The 24,043-nt window shown below is 39.4% G+C and overlaps 1 protein-coding gene across 3 annotated transcripts in view; it reads left to right on the forward strand.

Annotated features, from left to right (window-relative positions):
* FAM193A (family with sequence similarity 193 member A) overlaps positions 1–24,043 on the forward strand; it is a 90,390-nt gene that overhangs the window by 22,624 nt on the left and 43,723 nt on the right. For all 3 annotated transcript variants that reach the window (XM_055795719.1, XM_055795718.1, XM_055795720.1), the window contains exons 2-7: positions 12,376–12,441; positions 15,124–15,369; positions 16,382–16,548; positions 16,817–16,984; positions 19,407–19,641; positions 22,889–23,013. In XM_055795719.1, coding sequence (XP_055651694.1) covers positions 12,376–12,441; positions 15,124–15,369; positions 16,382–16,548; positions 16,817–16,984; positions 19,407–19,641; positions 22,889–23,013 — 1,007 coding nt within the window. The remainder of the gene's footprint in view (positions 1–12,375; positions 12,442–15,123; positions 15,370–16,381; positions 16,549–16,816; positions 16,985–19,406; positions 19,642–22,888; positions 23,014–24,043) is intronic.

The following is a 24,043-nucleotide window of genomic DNA, read 5'->3' on the forward strand; positions in this document are numbered from 1 at the left end:
GTGGCACTACAATCTGTGAACTACTCATTTCCTAACAGGTGCTCATTTCTTGAAGGATGTATTCTAAGATTCAGCTGAAAGAAGAATTGAGTGTTCTATTGAAGAACGTGTGGGAGGAAGGGCATGGAATATAGATGTTGCTTCCTTAAAATTCATTACAGAATAATAATATCTGTGTTCTTTTGAAAGTACTACTTCAAGTTGTCTGAGATACTACTGAAAAAAACTTTCCTAGGATAATTTCAGGCCCCTTTATTTGCAGTGTAGCTCATTTCTTTTAAGTTGGCTGTGTTTGAGTGTAGCTTTTTATCAATCAAGGTTTCATGGGTTTGTGAATTTAAGTAGCTGTTTAGACTTCTGTCTACTCCGGTTACTGTGCTAGAGTAGAATTGTTAAATCTTGGCTCTGAGGACCCAAAAGAAAATAAGATGCAGCAGGTAAATAATCGGTTCTGTGTAAATCTACCGGAAGTGTTGCTTTTACCTGCATTCAGAGGACCTGCGTCCTTAAACAACTGGAAGTAGAAAGAAGGCTGGTTTTATTCCTATTCTGCATTGTTCACTGCTCTTATTTCCTTCCTCCCTGCTCTGTTTTTAGGCTTTTGTATGTGTCTGGTCATACTGTGATTATGTATACTTTTGCACTGACTTTTTAAAGCTATGTATGGGATTCAGCAGATGCTAACAGTACCAGCAGTTTTCCATACAGTGCTGAGGGGGGAGAAATGCCTTTAACTTTGTCCAACTACTAATATTATGCCTTAAGTTGAAAATCAGGGCTGTATACAGGTGACTTACCCCCTCCTCCCCCTCCCCCTGTGATGAGCCTGTAAATAGTTAAAACTTATAAAAATTTTTGGCACAAGGTCTTGTTGGCCAAGTAACTTAGACTTGAGTTTTATTTAGTAGGAGGTAGTAGAGGCTTTTCATTTTGGTTCTGGTTTAGGGTGTCTCCCAAAATGGGCGAGATGGGGACAGCCTTCTCACCTACCCCCAACCCCTTCCTCTTAACTCATAACTTTTGCTAAACCAGAAAGTACTGATCTTTTTGAGTAAGTCCAGTGTATCTGTACTACTCATACTTTTTATAATTCCTCTCCCTAGATAGAAAACCTGTAATGATAAAGGCTTCAACTGGAATAAGTATTTCCTTTCAAATAATTTTAGTTTATGCTGAAAACTCCTTTGATGTTTTGACTTAGTATCAAAGGTCCTAAAGGACTTCACTGCTGGGAAAGAAGCAAATGAGGTTTGGGGTATGGTGAGAAGAATAATATTTTTGTATTTTTAAGTCATTCATAGCAAACTTGCTTTGTTATCTATATGCAAGGTAGATTGAGCTTTCTAGATTGTCTCCCCACCTCAGCTTGTCAGCTTGTTTGTCATAAACAATTTATTTTAGGAATAATTTTAGGAATTACTAAACTATGGCTATATGATGTTATGTTTCCTTAAATCAGAGTGATAAGTTTTGATAATATGACTTGTTGAAAAAGGGAAGCCTTCAGAGAACCTGTCTTGCAGATGTCTGTAATGGTGTGATTATATTTAATAAAGAAACCAATGACACAGAGAGTCAACTTTATTACATTGTAAAGATTAAAATTGCAATAGAAGTGTAACTAAAATTATTGATGTCTCAATGTTGTAATTTTTCTCATTATTCATATACAAAGAAGGATTTTTTTTTTTGTATTGGCTAAAGAGGGATTTACCTGGAATCTCACAAACTATATTTTAGCAGTATCAAAAGTCAAAAGAGATAGAAACCATTTTGCTCATAAGAATTTTCCATGGAGATGCTTGGATAGTGAGTTTCTAATTTTGGACTAGTGTGATGGCTGTCTCTTTAGAACTTCTAATAGATTTATGAATATGTTGTTCCTAATATGAAGCAATACCATACTTCACCTTTTGGAGGGCTAAATGAGTGACCTACTTGATGATAGCCCTGTTAGCTCCTTGAACAAGTATTTGGGTTTGTAATTGAGTGCAACACCAGTGCTATCTGCTCTGCATTTTCCTATTTTTTGTGTGTCTTAACAAACAAAATTAGTGTGAATTGTCAAGCTAGATGAATTGACTTTTTCTAGTGCCAGCATTGTTTGTCTTCCTCCTTCCCCCTTCATATAGATTATTTCCTGTGGTTAGCCCTTCAGTATATAATTCCCACTGGCTAAGCATGATGGAGGGAGAGTAACATGATAGGCTAGCATGCTTTACAGTCACAAGACATCCAACATGTGGTATCCAAATGTATATACACAAGAGTGTACATAAATCAGTTTTAGTAACATGCTGTCAGTTGTTGTAGCTAATTGATATATCTCACAGCTAACATGTTCTGCAGCGAATCTGCTTCCACAAATGAACTCTGTGACAATTGTGTGTGTGCAGTCATGTTGTGCTTAGCTCCTTGACTGTCAAGTGGAGTTTTGCCTTATGTCTACTTCAGATCAGTATGGTAAGGTTATATATTTGACTGAGCTCTCTGGTATGATGTTAATGATTTTTAAGTGTGATAGTTATTGAACATAAATGTGCTGTGTATTAGATACCAGCGTAAGTAAGGGTTGAGTTGACATACTAGCTGTATTGATGTGTAGTGCGTTCTGCCATCTGGAGCCTCTGCCAGGTTTCTCACTAGCGCCTTACTCCTGGCTGTGGTTCAACTTCTGGCAACTTCTCTCTCTCCTGCTACTTCATTATTTCAGATCTAAAAGGTAGTTTATCTGTATTTCATAGAATCATAGAATGGTTTGGGTTGGAAGGGATCTAAAAGATCATCTAGTCCCAGTCCCCCTGCCACAAGCAGGGACACATTCCAGTAGGCCAGGTTGTTCAAAACCCTGTCCAAGCTGTCCTTGAACACTTCCAGGGATGGGACATACACAACTTCTCTGGGCAACCTGTTCCTCAAGTAAATCTACCCTCCTTTAGTTTAAAACTGTTACCCCTTGTCATATTGCTACAGGCCCAGCTAAAAATTCTATCGCCATCTTTCCTATAAGCCCCTTTTAAGTACTGAAAGGCTGCTGTAAGGTCTCCCCAGAGCCTTCTCTCCTCTAGGTTGAGCAACCCCAGCTCTCTCAGTCTGTCTTCATAGGAGAGATGTTCCATACCTCACATCTTCATGGCCCTCCTCTGGACTTGCTCCAATAGGTCCATGTCCTTATGTTTGGAGACCCAGAGCTGAGACACCATTCCAGGTAGTATTCTCCAGTAAAGGGGGAGAATCAACTCCCTTGACCTGCTGGCCACACTTCTTTTGATGCAGCCTGGGATTCAGTTGGCTTTCTGTGCTACAAGCAGATATTGTTGGGCAATGCCGAGCCTTTCATCCAGCAGCACCCCCAAGTCCTTCTCCTCAGGGCTTTTCTCAATCCATTCTCTGTCCAGCCTGTATTGATACTGAGGATTGGCCTGATCCACATGCAGGACCTTGCACTTGGCCTTTCTGAACTTCATGAGGTCCACATGGGCCCACCTCTCAAGCCTGTCAAGGTCCCTGTGGATGGCATCCCTTCCCTCTAGCATGTTGACCGCACCACTCAGCTTGGTGTTGTTGCCAAACTTGCTGAGGGTGCACTCAATACCGTTGTTTGTAGTGCCAAACAAAGATGCTGAACAGCACTGGTCCCAGTATGGAACCCTGAGGAATGGCATTTGTCACTGGTCTCCACTTGAACATTGAGCTGTTGACCACAACGCTTTCAGTATGACCATCCAACCAATTCCTTATCCACCAGGTGGTCCATCTGTCAAATCCATGTCTTTCCAGTTTAGACAAGGATGCCATGTGGGAAATATTTGAAAGTAATATTCAGGTTTTATGTTTCAAATTTCAGATATAAAGAGAATCACGACAGCCTTGTAACACTCCTTGAAATGCTTGTTCTTCCACAGCCTTCACTTTATCTCCCTGATAATTGACATAAAGATTTAAAGGTTCTCTGAAATTACATGTAGTCCAGTAGCTTTCTAAAGGAGTACCAAGGGAGTGATTTGTTGCATCACTAACTTGTTTATGGATATGTTTGTCTTCGTTGAAATTTTTTCCAATGTCAAGAATGTGAACTACACTAGAATAATGCAGCCCGGTCTGGGAAGGGATAACTTCATGAGTGTTAATGCCCAGAATAGCATGCTGTGTAAAATGGATTAATAGTCTGCAAAATTAATCAGTTGGCCAGATGAAATGTTGGCTGCCTTAATATGGATATTTGAATTTTAGTTATCTTCTTGTCTTTGCTTTCTCTGGCTTCTATTTGGTACTTTGGCATCCTTAGTAAAACGAAGGATCTTGTGTAAGAAACCTTCACAACTTTCCCTGTTGGTGATGTTTGCAGCTAATCAATAATCACTTTTTCTGTTGATGTGTCTCCTACAGTACTGAGACTCCCTGGCAAGCAGGTAAGTATAACTGCATTCTGATCAGTGTCACTAGAGATGTGGGATTATCACATGAAAAATGTAGATGTTCATAATGTCAGTTTCTTAAGCAAAACACTCCTGGTTCTAAATCAGGGAGGGATACTATGGTAGGATGGCTGGCCCTCGCTGTTTCCCAGACCTGGAGGCAAGAGGGGAACTCTAGAGAAAGGAATGTTACCCTGTAGTCTAATAGCATCATGTTAGAGAACTTAGACTTGACACTCAAAAACCCATGGGCCCCCATGGGATACACCCCTGAGTGCTGAGGGAGCTGGCAGATGTTATTGCCGAGCCACTCTCTGTCATCTTTGCAAGGTCGTGGAGGACAGGAGAGGTGCCTGAGGACTGGAGGAAAGCCAGTGTCACTCCAGTCTTCAAAAAGGGCAAGTAGGATGACCCAGGAAACTACAGGCTGGTCAGCCTCACCTCCATCCCTGGAAAGGTGATGGGACAGCTCATTCTGGAGGTCATCTTGAAGCATGTGGAGGAAAAGAAGGTTATCGGGAACAGTCAACATGGATTCACCAAGGGAAAGTCATGCCTGACCAACCTGTTACCTTTCTATGATGGAATGACTGGCTGGGTAGATGAAGGGGGGTCATGTTGTCTATCTTGACCTCAGCAAGGCTTCTGACACTCTCCCGTAACACCCTCCCAGGTAAGCTCAGGCAGTGTGGGTCAGGTGAGGACAGTGAGGTGGATTGAGAACTGGCTGAAAGGCAGAGCTCACAGGGCTGTGATCAGCAGCACAGAGTCTGGCTGGAGGCTGTAGCGAGCGGTGTTCCCAGGGTCAGTACTGGGTCCAGTCCTGTTCAACTTATCCATCAGTGACCTGGATGAAGGGGCTGAGGCACCCTCAGCAAGTTGGCTGGTGACACAGAGCTGGGAGGAGCGGCTGATCCCCCGGAGGCTGCGCTGCCATTCAGCGAGGCCTGGGCAAGCTGGAGAGCTGGGCAGAGAGGAACCTCATGGAGTTCAGCAAAGGCCAGTGTCAGGTCCTTGTGCACCAGTACAGGCTGGGGCTGACCTGCTGGAGGGCAGCTCTGCGGAGAGGGACCTGGGAGTCCTGGTGGGCAGCAAGTAGCCCATGGGCCAGCAGTGTGCCCTCATGGCCAAGAAGACCAATGGGATCCTGGGGGGCATTAGGAGGACCGCAGCCATCAGGTGAAGGGAGGTGATCCTCCCCCTCTGCTCTGCCCTGGTTGAGGCCGCATCTGCAGTGCTGTGTCCAGTGCTGGGCTTCCCGGTTCAAGACAAACAGGGAACTACTGGAGAGGGTCCAGCGGAGGCTACAAAGATGAAGAGGGGACTGGAGCATCTCCCTGATGAGGGAAGGCTGAGGGAGCTGGGGCTGTTTAGCCTGGGGGAGAGAAGACTGAGAGGGGATCTTGTCAAGGCCTACAAATACCTTAAGGGTGAGTGTCAAGAGGCTGGGGCCAGGCTCTTTTCAATGGTGCCCAGGGACAGGGCAAGGGGCACAAACTGCAACACGGGAAGTTCCATCTGAATATGAGGAAAAATGTCTTTCCTTTGACGGTGACAGAGCACTGGGACAGGCTGCCCAGGGAGGCTGTGATATCTTCTTCTCTGGGGACATTCAAAACCTGCCTGGATGCCATCCTGTGCAATCTGCTGTAGGAGAACCTGCTTTAGCAGGGGGTGGACTTAGATGATCTCCAGAGGTGCCTTCCAACCTGGCCATTCTATGATTCTGTAGTTTGTTCATCTTTTATCATTATAGCTAATAAAAGTATTTGCTGGTCTTCATTCATATACACCCCATTCCCCCCACCTCAAAGCTGTGTTTTGCTACTGCATCACGCTAAACCAGGACTACGTGAACTATGTTTGGAAGTAGGAGCCTCCAAGCTTTTTACTGTTGCCAATTAAACATTTACCGATTTCCAGGCTACTGCTTAAAAGCTGTATGGAGTTAAATTTTCTGTAACTGACGTAAAAAGAATTTTTTCTTCTAAAACAGTAATAATAAACTCTGATAGCACCTTGAGTTTTCTGAGTATAGCTGTGCCAATGAACCTGGAAATGTGTTGTGTATTGCTGATTGTTTTCCTGCCTGTTGTTGGGTATGTTAATTTTGCATTCTTCATACTCCAGCGCTAGGGAGAACTCTTACATTTGATGTTTTTTTAACATACCATTTTAGTATGCTGTTCTAAAAGGGCATGTCCTCTTACTGCAAAACCTCTGGTACTTTGGGGGATTATCTGAGACATCAGAAATCTTTAGACCTCTATCTTATCTTCTATTAGAAAAAAATATTGTTCATCTGCCACTTTGGTGTCAGACTTTCATGACCATGGACAGGGACTGTTAGTCACCTTGGGCCAGCCCAGGTGCCCCTGGCTGAGTGCAGCAGCCCCAGGCACACACTGTGTCAGAGGACACTTCTACATTTCTTGGCCATATTGATATTGATGATAAATATACCTGTAGCTGCATTAGTAATGTGGTGGTCCTTTCTGAGAGGATTCCTGAATATAGTTCTGGGTCATTGCTCATCTGATTCCAGAACCACCCTGGATGATATTTTTCCCCGTGTTAGACCACCCATAACAACTACTTTGATGAAAAAATGGAGTTCACTGTTCTTTGTAGTGCGGGTAATGTTCTGCTTTTAGGCACATAAGCTTTGTTTTGCTTTGGTTTTGGAGTAGTTAATATTATGCAGGGCTTACACTATTCTGGTGAGTTTGTTCTTCCTATCATATGGTACTTGGAACTAGTCTGTCCAGAGTGTAGCCAAGATAACCTTTTCTGTGAGAAACCAGGCAGTACTTTGCTTCATCTCATGAATGGGTTCTTCCAATGCTTTAAAAAATGTGCAAGGGTTTCTTAAAGTACAGCAGCTGAAAAATAATCATAATGTTGAAATACATGAAATCACCTAGGTCAGGGGAATGACACTGCCAGGTAGGTCTGTTTTCAGTTTGCTCTTCCTCTGAAAAACTGTGCATACCAGATAGTTAACTAGGTATAATACGGACTTAAAGGGATTAAGGAAGGTGTAACTGTTGGTAGTTTACTGCTGGTTTTTACATTTCAGTATATTTTGAGTGCTGTGATATACCATCTGCAGAGGCTGTTGCTACTGCAAAGACTACAGTCACTAGTGACAATGCTCAGGAGCAATGTTTAAAGCCAACAAATCCTAAAACGTTGCTGTGCTAGAGGTCTGGCCAGCATGCTGTCCTGTCTGTTGGTGCTTTGTACTAGATGAATGGAGAAGATAACTCTGGTGAATGTGTAGAATAATTGTCCTCCCATGCGCCTTTCCAGGTCTTACCAGTCCAGAGATGCCTTCTTCAGATTTTGTTTGCTACCTACTGTTGAACCTTTCTCTCATGCACTTAGCGTTATTCTTTCCCCTCATCCATGCATTTGACTTTCACAGTGGTATATCCTTTGTATTGGTTGGGGTTAGAGAGGAAGGAAGGATGCTAAATTTTCACTTACTGAAATCCCATCGTTTCCTACCTCTTGAACTGTGAAGGCATAAAGAAATCTTTCTTCATATCTGAAAATCACTTGGTATTTTGTGAGTGGCGCTCATCTGCCAGCAGCAGTTCTGTAGTTCTGTGACCAATTTAGCTGTGCCTGGGAGAGGAGAGGAACAGCTCAGGCTGTGGCTGGAGAGCACCCAAGTCAGAGCTTCACTTGGGCTATGGGGAGGGAGGTCTTCACCAGCCAGTGCAACTTGAGACTGCTGGCTCCCAAACGGTGTTGGGCGACAGTGGTGGAAAGCGAGGCAGAGCTGCTATGTGAAGCTGCAGAGCAATGTTGTAGTGTGCTGGCTGACTAGAAGAGCCTGAGAGAAGGCTTAGCACAGAACAGCTGTGGCAAATGGATTTTGGCATAAAAAATGTAGGCAGGAGAGTTAAGTGGCTTAGACAAGATACCTTGTTGAGTTTTGGGGGGAGTAGCCAGGGTTAAGTGCAGTACCTGTCCTCAGTGTTACTCGGACACAGAAAATGTGTTGTTTCAGATGTTTTAACAGACTTTAATTTTTCACTTCCCTATATAAAAGTAAGGGAATTAATTCAAGTGGTATGCAATACCTTTGTTATATTAGGACATTGTAAAATAAAGTGTAGCCTTAATTGTCTCTTGATAACATTGTAGTTTTTTCTAGTCAATATTTTCCCTTACATGCCTGAGAAAATCAGTGCAATATTTTCTAGCTGTTTTCCCCCAGGAGAGATTTGATTAAATCCTGCATTCCTTTTGAGCATCGCGTTTCTGTTGAAATGGTTAGGGTTCAGTGATGATGAGCCAAATCTAAATTTTCTTCCTGTGCTTTTCTTTTCCTGAGCTCTCCTGAGACGTTGCATCACTCTCACTTCCATAATGTTTGTGTGACTTCACCAGCTTCAGCTGCAAGAAAGATGGGGGTGTGTTGTCTAGTAGTATGTCATTCAGCCCACTGAAGGTCTGATTTTGATAGTGACAGGCTATTGGGGCAAATTATGGCAGTCTTTGAGTGTTTCTGTTCTAATTGCTCAACCAGTTGTTCAAGGTCATGCAGGTGAAATCAAGGAGCATTGTTTAAGCTGTGATTCTCACTTCCTTCATATTTTCTGGTATTAATTATACTCTGCCAAGGTGGTGTATGCTGTATTATCCAGAAAACTAACATTTTATAGAGGGTGAGTTAGTGTGACAACAGCTTGCAAGAAAAAACAGTATTTCCATATATCTTTTCCATTGTAAATGATGTTTGTAGCAAGAACAGAAATTTTTTTATTCCCCCACCCCTTCCCATTATGGTGAAGAGTGCATGCAGAGATTCTTATGTTCCTGGTCCATGTCAGCCTTCCTTCTGGCCCTTATCTTCATGAAACAGGTTTTTAAAATGTAAAACTTAAAAATGATGAAAAAGGATACTCAGGAGTGTAAAAATAAATTTTATTTAATGAAAAAAAAAAAATTAGGGTTGTCCAAAAGTGATATCTGTGTAGCTTGTTACTTCTACTTTAAATCTCTGCACACAGAATTACATCTGTCAACATACGGCCCAGTAACTAGATCTTGTAAGGTCCTGCCATTCTTCTGTCTCTTTAGTAACATGAAGAATTTAGTGCTATTGCTTAACTTCTTAGTCTTGGGCATTTTCCTGACACAGACTTTGGATAACTGCAGTTTACTGCATCTTTTTTGAAAGTTTCGTAAATAAATATATTCTTTTAAATCATATTTTTCTCTAGTACTGGTGAAGTATAAAGCAAGCATTAACGTACTGAAATTATTAGTGCAACTATAACGTCCTTGAGCTTCTTTAGAACCCTTGGCTGAATGTCAACCACTCTTGGTGGTTTGCTAGTTTTTGAGTGGTCCATTTGCTCTATACTTTTTATTCTAGCAGTGCTTTGCTTTGAGACAGATTCTTTAATGCATCTCCCATAAATACGCTTTTCACTGGGAAAATAACTTGAAACTCCTCTGTAGGTAACATGAAGATGCAAAAAATAAATGTGGTGTTTCTGCTATGACCTTAGCTTGTTTGAGCATTTTTTAATGCATCTGTTTGTTTGTTAGCATTACAGATCTTGACAGGCTACCTACTACTGCTCCTTGCTCCTTGTGAGCCTTGAAAAAGAATGTAGTTGTAGTTTTTATACTCCCCCTCCCCCCCCCCCTTCCTTAAATTATCTGTGAGACTGTCTCTTTTTTTTTCCTCTCTGTCTGTTTTTAGCTTGCTATTGTTCGAGCCTCATTTGGACAGCTTCTACAAGATTCTTCTAATGTTTTCTCTAATATGCTATTTAGCCATATCCTTCCATTGCCTGCCATTTCATTATTCACCCCGGCTTAAGTCCTTCTTGTGATTTTTGTATTAGCTCTAAGCCTCACATAAAATTGTCTTAAATCCCATTGCCTATAGACAATTTTTGATTATTCTCTTCAAGTTTCCTCCTTTATCTAACTAGTTTCTTTAAATTCCTTGAATTTTGTTCTTTCTGCAGATATTTAGTTTACTAGGAAATTCTGGGGGGGTTACACTAATATTTTGAACCAAATCCTGCACAGTGTTCGAGATCAAGAGATGCCTTTTCTTTTGTTGTTAGCATGAAAACTCATTCCATGAAGCAGTCAGTCCTGATGGTCAGTATTTTGTCTTGGCATCCTGTGACATATTAGTGGATAACAAACTTCCCACTGTTTTTGTCTTCCCTTTGTAACATTTCTGACTGCCTTCAGCTTGGTCACTGGACATCTGCATGTTTAAATGTGATAGTTCATGCATTTCTCATTATGGTTGTCTTGAATGTAAAAAAAGGTAAATGTACTCCCTTAATGAATAGGTAATGTTTTTGGATAAACTTGTCTTTTTTTTCTTTTTTTTTTCGTCTCAAAAACTTTTTTTTTTGAGCTGCAGGTAACAATTTCATTCTAAACTTTATTACTAGTTCCTTTGTTATTGAATGCATTATACATCCTAATACCAAGTGGACCTCCAGTACTGGAGGATTTATTTTTTTGGTGAAGAAGACTTTTCTTTAATCCAAGAGACCTTTTCTTTTTTCCACTTTTTGGAAATTGGCTGAATAAAAATAGGGAACTTGTTCCACATGACCGTTTTTGCTCCCATGATTTTAGATCTGAGATGCTTGGCTTGCATATGAGGGGTTTTTTGTTAAATGCCTACTCTTGGAAGTCAGCATAGGGGTATGTAAGCGAGGTTGTGTGGTTTCTGATTTGTATCTTAACTACAATGATTTGAAGATTGTGTTTTATCCTCTACTTTGCCTTTGAAAAATACTGCTGGAAACAATGGCTTCGCAATAATCTCACTGGCTTTCTAAACTGAGCAGTCAGTTATTCTGTGAATGTATAAAACTGAAGGATGCTCCTTTGTGTTGGCAGAGGCTCCAGTTTGTTTCTGGTTTGGTAGCAGGGTAAAAATATTTCCTGAACTCTGTACATCTAACACTAAAGATGTAGGGGTTCCTATGTTAGAGACTGGTTTTTGTTGCAGTCTTTAGAGTATTCTTAAAAATATTAATATCAGATAATAGTAGGTGAAAAACTGGAGCACAAAAGTGTATGAAAGGTAGAACAGAGGCATGAGGTAAATTATATCTGGAATTCAAGAGACAGGCCAATACCCGAGAAGAGGGGAAATTAAAGAATAAAACAGTTGACTGACTTTATTCCCCCCTGCCCCTCCCCCCCCCCCCCCCTTTTTTTTTCTTCTTTAAATCAAATGCCTTTTCTTCAAGTCCAGTGTGATCTAGGGCTCTTCACTGTCAGTCACTTCAATTTGTATCCTGTCTTAACTTTACTCTTGTTTTAGTGTCCTCAAATAATGCTGAATAAAAACACTTGGAGCTTGTGAAAGACATATCACTTACAGTGGTGTAATCTCTCTTAACACTTGCGGAGAAACAAGGTATAGAAGATACCTCTGAGAGGTTTCTGTATGAATTATAACCTGGGGCACTGCAGGCTGCTGCAGCGGAATAGCCGAATGTGATTTAGAGGCTTGCTGTGGAAGAGTCCTCCTGGTTAACACTGCATATTTTTCTAAGCAGTATTGTATTCAGCTTTCAAAAGGCAAGAATCTTTGGTAATTGTCTCAATTCACAATGGAGTTTGAAAGCTACATGCAAACAATCAAATACAGAAGGAAATATGCCATTTTGCTTATGACTTTTCTTTTTTCTCTATCAATTTTTTATCTCAGAGTTGTTAATAAAACATCTATAGTGCAAAAGCTTAAAAGAAATAAATTTTAAACTTTTGCATCTGTAGAACTTTTATTACAAAAGAAAAGGGACTTTCCATCTTTGCAGTCAAACATTCATTCAAGTTTCAAAAGCTGTTTTACCAACCCTCAGATACAGGGGAAGCTTTTGTTGTTCAGTGTTTTTAATGCTCTTTTAGCATTAACTATTGTAACCAATATACTGTTAATTTTTTCCAGGTTTCGCTAAATGGTACACAGTTTACAGACAGTTCTGTTGGATCAGAGTTCACAGGTGTTTCTCAGGTATGTGCAGCCAGATTTTGTGGGTGTATATGTTAGCAGAATTATTTACTAATGGGAGAAGGTATTCAATGGTGTTAGATGTACAAGAGAAAACTCTTCAAAAAGATTTCTGTTTGTTGCTGGGACTTTGATGACTTCACTAGTCAAGCTTTAAAAAGCAGTGAAAGCTACTATTTCTAAAGTGAAATGTTATTGTTACAATAAGCTTGAAATTGGACAGAGATGTAAAAAAAAGCTATGCAGTTTTATGGTAATAAAGTTATTCTTGGAAATAAATGTAAATACATAGCAGAGATGCAGTTATTTTTGTTCTGGCTTGTCCCGCTTCCAGCTTTCATTTATGAATGTTGTATCCGAACATGTTTCAGGGAGAAAGTGAGACTGGATGTTTACTTGCAGAGATGCATCACACAATTTTTTGAAGCTTGACTACTGGAAAAATATCTTGCTTTTCTCAAAATGTACACTTTGTTCTGATTACACTGAAGACATGTATAAATGTATATGTGACCTAATTCCAAGCTCATCTAATCCAGGAAGAGTCTACTGACGGTGTTGAAATGGTCACATGAACAGTCACTGCATTTATAATCTTCTAAATAAATAAGAAGCTGCAATTCATAGCTTCATTTTAGTATAATGGAACCATAATGGGAATATGAGATGCTTATGGTCTAGTTTTTGTTGAGGTTTTAACTGTCAGTTTTGTTAAAAATAAACTGCTTAGGAATTCTCATTCTTAGCAGTTGATTCATATTGTGCTCTAAGAAACAAGTGCTTTCATTTGAACTTCAAATTTGTCATAAATACAGGCCTAGTTGGGAGATTGTTAGGGCTTTAGAGTCTGAGAGTTGGCCAGAATCAAGATTGTTGTTCCTGCTGTATTTGCAATGGCTGTTGTGATGATTGTGGTGCAACTTCAAGCAAATTGTATCCATAAGTCTTAAGTTCTAGGCAAAAGGGTGTCAGGTTGTCTTAGCTTCTGAACTTTTAAATTTTTGCTCTTGCTTTTCCTGTTTGTGTTGGAAGATGTCCTACAGATGATGTTTGTAAGGATTTGCCTGCAGTAGCTATAAAGATGTCATCGTCATTCCAACAGAATTAATCTGGCTTCAAAAAAATTAGTTTTAGCCAGGAAACTTTCAGGGGTAAGGGAATGAGCAGCCGTGGCCTCCTGCATGCAGGGTTTTTAGACATTAATATGTCTGCAGTTGAGCGCAGGTCAGCCAAGAGGAAAGTCTGATTTGAGAAATCTGTTAGTGATTATAGAGCTGATAAGGGGATGGTTGGTCCCAGCCTCTCATGAGGCAGAGCAAGTCTTCCTTCACGAGAATGTTTTCTGAAAACCTGCAATAGACACTTGGGTAAATTGTCTTCTTTTTCTTGCCGTAGTGCTTAGGTGTGAATTCCTGAAGTGGCATCAACGGATAAAGAGATTAGCTGTTCTTACTAAATCTATTCACTTAAATTTCTCATGAACTTCTGGAAGAGAAGAAGATCCTTCTGCAGATGAATTCAGTCATTTTTTCCGTCTTTTTTTATGTCTAGAGTTCTCAGTTTCTCTCTCCATATTGCGATGTCTGTCAGCTTTATAAATGCAAAAAGCAGAAAAATCAGTTTGTAATGCTGTGTTGTTTCTCTTTAGATGTCAGCAATAGGGAATGGGATTGTTGTTGCTTTGAAGACAAGAGAGTGAATTGTGTTATAGCTTGAACTAGTCCTTTGCCCTAAAGAACTTTTCACCTGTGCTTGTGCAGTTCAGCCCTACGAGATCTTTAAAGCAGTATTTTTGTTAGTATTGAGGCTGGAGCAGTATCTAGAGGCACGTTTGCATGACTGACTTAAATTTTGCCTTTCCTTTGAGAAAGAATTTAACTGTTTTGAAGCTTATGTAGAAGACGTTGCTAATTACGTCGGAGCTAGTAGCTGTAATATAAGCAGACAAATCTGTGATTCTGCCATTACAAGATGTTTTATTCCATTCATTATAACTTTGCTTATGTCTTGTAAAGTTGGGTTCTCTGTGGCTTGTGCTGCTTGACGTATTTTTGAGTATCAGTCTTGGTGAATAATCAATGTTTCATGGCTGAACCATAATTTCATGCACAGTAGTATCTTGGAAGAGGAATTAGGTTTTGAACTGCCTCTGTCCTCATAAGTTACCAAGTCTACTTTATTCAGTAGCTAGTAGTGGATTTTAAGACCCTACTGATTGATTGGTTTTATTAAAACTGAGTTAAGCTTTTATTTTCTAACAGGCTTAGCTGACAGTGTCTTTGTTTCAGTTAGTATTAAAAAAGGAGATGGTACAGAACTTCCAAGAACAGTTACTTTCCTTTTTATCTGTAAGAATGCCAGCAGTAGAAGGAATTGTACTATCCCTCTTTAATTTTACTTACTAAATGATTGCATCTAGGCTGAATTATTTTAGAGGGAAAGGCTGTAGGGCATGCTCCCTGAAAACATTACTTTTTAAATGGGAGTGTATTCATAATCAGAATTGTTTGTGACATGGATATTAAGACTGCTGCATTTGATCTTGAGATACTCCGCATACTCACCATTTAATAATGACTGGTTTTGTTTTGGGTGTTTTGTGGTTTTTTTTCCAAATATCAGAATAACTTTTCCTGGTACATGTTCTGTGAATAACCATTTGTCTGTCAAAACATTTGTTTGTAGACGCCGTTTACCTTTGGCTTGGGCCAAAGGGCACCATATACAACTGGCGAGCATTGTCTTCTTTGTAGAAGTGAACGAAAAGATACTTCGCTTTCAGAGAGCGGAATAAAAAATTCTAGCAAAACAGCACTTTCCTCATCTCCAAAAGCAAACAATATGCTGCATCTTCCACTGTGGGTGTGTCCAGACTGTCGAAGAACAGTCGAAAAGGAGGAGAGGCATGCTACAATAGAGCAGTCTCTTGTGGTAAGTTGAAGTACTTTAGTGTAATAAGAAGAAATGTGGCTGTGGGTTGAATGCTACTTTGTGCTTTGGAACCGCTTTTTGAGTTGGTTTTCCTGTGAGCTAAACTGAGCAGGCGCGTTGTTCCAAAAAAGTTCTGATTTTGAATTTTGGATTTCTGAGTAGAGCAAGGTTTGCATTTGCTTCTTGCTGGTTTTTTTCCCTTTTAATTTATTGGATATCATACTTCATCCTTTCCCCCTTTACTTAAATTCTGTTTCTTCTACTCTTACGAGTGTGACTTTAATCATTACACTTTATTCTATTCTCTGTCTGCTTGTGTATATTCACCCCTTTGTGAGGTTAACTATCTGAATTTTCCTTGGTCTTTCTGTGGCACCAGGCAGAGACAGCCTGGGGAGGGTGCAGGAGGGAAGCATGGCATGTACTGGGGCTGGAGCACAGAGAAGGGAGAGAAACAGGAGACAAAAATACCAGCAGCCCTGGGGGAGAGGTTTGTGTCATCTGCTGGTACTGAACAGTGCTGTACACAGGATATAGCAGCCATTCGCAATGACAGCAGCCTTCTAACATCCATTACTGTGAAGTAGTATGGCTGTTATAAACAGGGAGATTTAATGATTTTTGCTCAAAGGGGTAGTTAAGCTACAAAAGTAAAACATACTGTCAAGTAGGGAGTGAGGAGATATTACTAGTTTATGATGAATCACGGATGATGCAAGCCTTCCTTTAGCTTAGTTCATTGTTTATGCTGGAGTACATAAAGGTGATAATTACAACTAACATACTTCCGTTATTAGAAAAGAAACTATGTTTGTATCATTGGTTTTCTTTGTCCATCTTTTGCATTTATTAGGCTTTTTGAAGGTAAATTTTTTGTGCCTTGTTGAGTGTCCTCCCAAAATATATTCAGCATTAAGAATTGCCACATTAATATTTGCCTACCTATTAACATTTCAAACTTCTATCTTAAAAACTGAAGGCTGTCTCTGTGGTTTTTTTCCTTTTCTTTCAGAGCCAAGATTTCCTTTTGCACATGCCTCTTGGAAACAGTGGATCACAGCAGGAATCTGTAGGAGGAGGAAGAATAACTGTTGGTGCACAGACGGTACCTGCTGCAGATTTTAGCAATTCCTCTCCTTCAGACATAGCATGCAACTGTGAGGCCTGTAATGAGCGCAGGTAAGAACTGAATTCAAACTCAACAGCTTGGTGTCTGTAGTCAGTGTCAGCAGTGTTGTAGCTTATTTGTCCATGTATGCTTAAACTCTTTAAAAGGGCTGACAATAACAGCAACTTATGGATGGCAGCTTCTATCTAGTTTTATACTTGATTTTAGGCATTTTCAAATATATATTGTTTTTCCTGAAGAGCATCTTTGGAGTAGTAGAAATCAGTACACCTATGTGATTTACAAATAGTGTGTCATGTTTTTTGTCATTATTTTCAGAGAGAATTCAGCAGAGCCTGAACGTGAACCTCAGCAGCTTCAAAATTACTGGTCAGAAGTAAGATATATGGTTCGGTGTATATATCGCCAAGCTGGGACCCCTTTGGCAGATGACCAAGACCAGTCTTTGGTACCAGATAAAGAAGGAATGAAAGATCTGGTGGATAGGTACAGCCCTCTGAAAAAAATCTATTAACTGCTAAGAGGATTTTTAAAATTAATTTTTAAGTAGGTTGGAATATTGCTATTTAATAAATATTATTTACCATCTGTAAGGCTGGTTGCTTGTAGTGCTCTCCACTACAATGCAAAGTCAGAACAGTCAGTTCTGTTTCATGAAGGATTTTTAAATGCTGGACCAAACATAACGGGAAGCTCTTACATTTTTATGCTGTTTCCAATAGGAATATTAATGTATAATTAGGGAAGGTCCCAAAATCTTATTCTTCAAAAGACTTTGAGATAGTTATTTTTAAGACAGTTATAAATAACTTTTTATGTTTAGTTGGAATTGTCCCACAGGAAAATCTTACGTTGAGCTAACCTGAGTTATAATAGTATTTGCATCTTACTGTAGTTGTAACAGCTGGAATACACTTCAAAAAAAATCCAGATAATAGCAGCCATTGATAGCTAGATGAGGTGGATTTGGAGAACTTCTTTCGCATTTCAGAAGTTGAAATTGTAGCTTTTCTAGGTGTGAGGTTGCAGATGTGCTTAATGAGATCCTCATTTGTGGCGTTTTTTCCATTTAAGAATAGTGTGGCTGGCCTTAAAGTGCTCCAGGAGGTGGTTCTCAGTTTCTCTGTAACTGAATGTGTGGTCAAGGAATAGTTGCTCTCCCTTGGTTCTGTACGTACTTAATGTATCAAGGTATGACTAGTCTAACAAACGTGTTAGTTCTTACGTGGAGTTAGTAGTTGAAATTCTGGTGAGATAAGGAAACTTTTGGACACCAGCATGTCCAGTCAGTGATGCTAACATCACTCAGAATTTTTTTTAACACAGCTAATCAGTGTGATATTGGAAGTGTATAAACAAAACAGGTAGATAAACAAAACCAAACAACACACACACCCCCCAAACAAATCATGAAGATGGCACGCCAGAGATCATGATGTGGCCAAGTAAATCTATGTTAGAAAGCAGAAATTCTTCAATTTTCAACAAAACGCAGTATGTGCTCAGCTCTGTTAGATGCAGCTGGCAAGAAACAGACTGTCTGGTCATCTTGAAAATAAGTAGTGGTGCCAGGTACTGTCCATATTGTATATTGGAGCACTTTATGGCAATATGATAGTACTCTATTTTGTGAGCAATAAGGGAAGAGCAGGGAGTAGATAACAGCAGACTTCCATTCATCTAACTCTTTAACTACTTAAGTAATCCCTTTCTTTTTCCCCACCTCCCTGTGCTGTGAAGAAACTGAGGGAAGTGCTTAAAGTCCATGCACAGGACTTTAAATAGTACATTTGTGCTCTAAAGCGCTTCAAAGCAACCATCGTGGTCACTTCTCTTCTGTGTGAGGTGGTACAAAAACCCATGTCTCACTTCCAGGAGAGTGTCAGGCTTGGCCAGCTGTATGCTGTCCTTAGCAGGAATCCCTGACCCTCTTGGAAGCTGGGTCTTACAGCGACAAGTTTTGCAGGTATGAAGTGCATGGAGGGTAATACAGTTCTGGAGCTTCAGTATTAGTCTGCATCCTGGGGACAAGCGAGTCCCAAATTCTGGTCTCTATTCTAGACTTTAAAAAAAAGTAAATTTTAAAAATACACCAGTCATTTGTAGTGATTGCACTTAGGAGCTACCACAGTAGAGTGCCCTGAGTCACGTTCCCTGAAGGATGTTCTTTCTGGCCCTGTGAGTCCCACACCTCTGCTATGGAGTGGCACAGCTTTAATAAAAGGTGCAAAAAATGCCCTTGTACAGAAGATCTGTAGTTTGGGGTAAGAAGCTCTCAATGTAGGTGAGAAGGAGGTTCATGAATGCCTTGAAAGCTTTGTAATTGTATGAAATGTCTTCTTTCGATTCAGCCCAGCAACAGAAGGGTCCCCGAAAGCAGTCACCGAGTCCAGTCTGTGCAGTATGTATTTAGGCATGTTCTGGCTGCCTAGCGGGTCAAGCTCCCTCAATGGCTTGAAGTAAATGCCTGTCCTTCTACAGGATATTAGTCTGGCCTAGGTCTGGCTGTTCCAGCTGGGACTTTTACTAGGACTGTATGTAAGAACGTGGAGAAGTTGTAAAGAAGCCTCTCTTAAGAGTCGAGGTATCTGTAGGGTTGTATGCAAATTGAGTAAAGATACTTCTAGCTCAGAAGTTGAAGTGAAATACCAAGGTCCTAAATTTATTTGTTCCTCAGGTGTGCAAGCATCCTTGTCCTAAAGCTGCACAGGAGCTCAGTTCCACCATGTAAAAGTAGGGAACTGGACTGTGTTCTCCCAGATTTAAGGTAGTTACGTAAACGCTAGCCCCTTTTTTTTTTTTTTTTTTTTTTATGACAGTGATGGTAACTGGTAAATATTTTTAGGAAAGTGAAAATTGTTGGTTATATGCTTTTTTTTTTTTTGTCACAAATATTCTAAAAATACAGGCTTTGTGAAAGAGATCCATATCAGCTTTACCAGCGGTTGGAACAGCAAGCTAGAGAATATGTGCTTGAAATGAAGGTTCGTCTGCTCAGACACTTGTCACTGGGATCTAAAGTTGCATCAACATTAGCAATACAAGGGCCACCACAGGCACATCAGTTCATCTCACTCCTCCTTGAAGAATACAGTGCACTCTGTCAGGCAGCATGTACAATCAGCGCCTTTCTAGTTACTCTGGTAAGAGTGGAAAAATAACATACGCTTCTACTTGCTAGGGGTCATGCTAGCAGAGCTGTTCCAGGCTTTTTTAGATGTCTTCTGTGGTTTGTAAAATGTAAGGTTTTTTTTGTGTGTGCATGCTTAGAGACAGGGAAACTCTGAAAATGCAAATTTAATTCTTCAGGAATGTACATTAGGCATCTCTTAAAGTGAATTGATTATATTATCCTTTGTAAAGAAATAGGTGGGATGCTGTTTCTGGCACCTGTTCTGAAACTAATCTTTATTTCTATCTACAAAATGTTAGATAATGCCTTTGAAAATGTGGGAAACACGTCTTTGTTAGTCTTTAATGGTCTGTTTGACAACATGTTCAAAGGACTCAGACTTTTATGAGTACAACTAAATTCAATTTTTCTATGTTCAATTTTCTTTTCACTTATAGGCAGGAGTGGCTACTTGAAAAAATGATCTCTTGCCTCAATGTGTCTGCTATGTTATTTATTACTTCTAAAATTCTTGGACTTCACTAAATGCTTTTTTTTGTTAGCTGATTGTGATGTTGGATGTGGGATTATATTGTCAGGTAGAAAGTTAACAGTAGCCTTAATCTCGGAGTAACTGTCTATCATGAGTGAGTAATACAGTAAACATTCTGTAGTTCTGTTTTAAGGGTTGAGAAGGTTATTAATACTGGATTTTTTAATAATCCTTTCCTGTTCATCCTTTGCTGCTGACCTTATCCTGTACATCCCTTCTCTTGTGTAAACTTTGTGCAAGGAAAAAAAAAAGGCGGATAAACTGGTAAATTTGGGGTTTATTGCCAATTAGCTGAAAGTGACACACTAGGTGTATAAAGAGAAGAAAAGAATAGGCAGTAACGAGACTATGATAGCTACAGGTGAAACATAAAATGGAGGGGAATCAGAGTGTCATTACTGAGGTAGGGCTGTTAATGCAATTGAATTGGCAAAGCAGGAAGATCTTTCTGTTAAGTAACTTGAGCATATCTGATGCTTTTTTCTGTTGTCGATGGTCTGCATTTGCTGCTTCTGTATTGTCTTCCCCAGCTTTATTACTTGGATACAAATGTGAGGTCACTGCCATCTCTAGCTAATTGGCTGCTTTTAATAGTCATCAAGCCTCTAACAAGGTGCTTGAGAGAAGATTGCTCTTCAGGTTGATCCGCATTGGAACTTAGAAATTTATTCAACTGAAAAGCAGATGAATTAAGAGTACAAATGTTACCTTTCTCAAAGTAGATCTACCAATAGTGAACCCATTAGTGCCAGAATTGCATAGCTGATTAGGAAATAATATTTTAATTCCCTCTCCCCCCCCCCCAGTTATTATTGTGAACTAGTAGTCACAGAAACTTAGCAGGTATGAGAGGTTGAGATAATGGTCATGAAGAGATGGATTTTGAACTCCCTAATATATTCCTTTTCTTACAAAATTCAAAGTTACACAGTGTTTCTATTCTCTTTTAAAAAACGGAGCATAAGACACAAAATACCCCAAACTTAACTTGTCCTATTCCTTATGAAGCCCACTAAGTACTGAAAACTTCTTTCTACTAAGCTTTGACATTCAGAAGCTGAAGTGTGAGAACGTGGGATACTGACTCTTATGATACATTTCTTAGACTTACTAATCCTTTTATTAAAAAGGTTATTAAATATGTCACAGCTTTCAGTACAGGTAGTAGGGTTGCTAGCCTTTTCAGTGTGCGTGGCTGTTTTCTCTCAAGATGCCAGTGCAGTATGGAAGAAGGCATCTTTTCAGGTGAAATACATAAAAGGCAGTTAAGATCTCTAAACGTAGTGCAGCCTTCCTTTTAAAGGTGAAATCTTTGCACAGAGCATGCTGTACAGAGGTGTGTAATGCCTTGAACCTCCATCTATGAGGAGCTACTTTCTCAATGAAATTAGGAACAGTTGTCTTTCCTTTCAAAGGAATCCAGCTCTAATTAGTGAAGTTCAAGAGCAGGAGCTAACACCTTGTGCCCGCCAAGGAATGACAGATTATACTGAAAGCAAGCTGGGAAGACTGTGATCAGTACCGAAGAACCCTTGAGTAAACAGGATAGCAGACTGAAAGGGAAAACTTGCCTGGTATTTCTTTGTGAGAAATACAGTAAGCTGCACAATACGATATACAAGATTTTGTAGATGTGTTGACTGTTCACAGCATATTGAAATTGCTTAGAAAATCAACCTTTCTCAGTGTTGACACTTGAAAAATTATTAGCCATTTATAGAAGCTTGAAATATTTGGAAGACATAGTATTAAAAATGAAAGGGTACATGTGTCTTGTGCAACTCAAGAAAAAAACCAAACCCCGCCTACCCTTCTTTAGTAATAAAACTCCAAACTTGATTGTCTTTTTGAATACTGATAGTGTTGTGTTTAGGTCTGATATAAATATGTATTTGGTTTTTAAGCCATTATGCTTAAGAAAACTTTGACATTCCAGAGTATTCTGATATTTCTGGGTACTCAGGGTTATAGTATATAGAGCTCACTTGCTGATTGGATAGCCAGAACACTTGTATTTAATTTTGCTGTGTGTGGGAGTCCTAGTACAGAAAACCTGCATACCACTGGCTGTATGTGGGAAAACTTACTGACCTGAGATAATATTATACCTGTCATAGATTCTTATGGTTTCACAATAATAGATTTGAGTCTTAGGTCTTGTAAAATTACATACAATTATGTGTTAAATCACATAAAATAGAAAACCGTTCTGCTTACTAGAGAAGTAGGATCTTGGTCTCTTGTCTGTTTAGAAAACTTAGTTTTTGAAGCTGTACTTGGAGAGAACTGTTCACTTAATTTATGTCTATTTTGAATAAATATTATAGCTTGCAATTATATGTCTGTTACTAGATGATCTCGAAGAACTGAAAAATAATCACAGACAGACAATGGTTTGACAAGAAAACCCGAGAATAACTGGTTCAGATGATAAAATACTTTTTTCATTGCAGAAACAAATGGAAGCTTTCAACAGCTTAGTCTGATTTTCCTTTTTCTTCTACTCCATGAAAATTTAGAAAAACAAGGAATGAAGCTATGATTAAGTCATTAATTACTTAAATTCTGAGTTTCTGGGTATTTAAACTGGGTAAGAACTGAGCTGGACAATCCGGCCTGTAGGTTGGAAACTATTTTTAAAAAAAAAAATATCTTGCATTAGACAGAATTTGTTATTTTTATTTTCTAACCCTGTCTTATTTCTGATTGTTTTTTTTTGTTACAGGAAAATGAGCATTTGAAGAAATTTCAGGTGACATGGGAATTGCACAATAAGCATCTGTTTGAAAATCTGGTATTTTCTGAGCCACTCCTGCAGAATAGCTTGCCAACGTTGGTGTCACAGCTAAGGTAGAGATTAATTTTTCTTTTGTAATTTAAAGGAGAAATGAAAAGCCATGTTTGCAATCACAGCCTTTAAAACAAAACAGAAAAAAAAATCTCTGCTGCTTCTACAATGTAATCGGTAAAATTCCTTGTTGATCTGTCTTGAAAACAGTATTGTTGATTGAGCAGTCAAAACTTGCTTGTCAGAAGAATTGCTGCACTAATCTGCTTATTTGTAGATCACCTAGTAAAATGACAGCATCCTATGAAAGTGCTGATGATACGACTGAATAGTATTGTTATCAGGCATTGCTACTGTCTTTACAGCTCTACAAGCAAATTAAAGCCTCAGTACCTTCATGTTTGTCACAGCGCACAAATAGCTCCATTTGGAGTTTTAAGTAATCTTTTTATTGGAGAAAGCAAAAGAAACAAAATCCTTTGCTATATGCTTGTAGGTCTGATGGCATATTGTGTATCCTGGGGCTTTAGAATGTGTATTTTGTTAGTAAGGTTGCTCTGTTTATAATTTGTGTACATGCAGAGTGTTTGGGTTTTCTGGGGAAAGAGGTATTAATTCACAGAAACTCTATTCTTTATCTAGTGTCTGAACATTTGTAAAGTACAGTCATGGATGGTTTGTGTTGACCTCTCGGTTTTGTTTCTAATGGAGACATGTATACATGTGTTCTAAAGGTATTGTCTTGCATGTTTTTCCATGGTGCAAGATCAGTTTGAATAAGTCTGTCACAAGAGATGTTGCTCACAGTGAATAAAGAAATTTCTGATGAGTTCTCCTTTTGCTAGGAGATACTAGAAAGGAAAGCCAGAAAAGGCAAGAAAGCTTAATAGTCTTCAAGCTCAGCAAGAAGTCTAAGGTCCCTCAGAATAATTTGTCTAATTGGTTTACATGAAACTGTGTTAGTACTGAAAAGGGTTTTTTTGTTTTCTTTTTTCTTTTTTTTTTTCCTTCTCTCCAGGCAGGTAAATCTGTTGCTGTGCTTAGTAGGATGTTCTTCAGTGGCATATTTTCCCAGTGATCTGTGTTTGACTT

This window comes from Falco peregrinus, chromosome 2 (assembly GCF_023634155.1).
Source record: "Falco peregrinus isolate bFalPer1 chromosome 2, bFalPer1.pri, whole genome shotgun sequence".
Taxonomy (NCBI): Eukaryota; Metazoa; Chordata; class Aves; order Falconiformes; family Falconidae; genus Falco; species Falco peregrinus.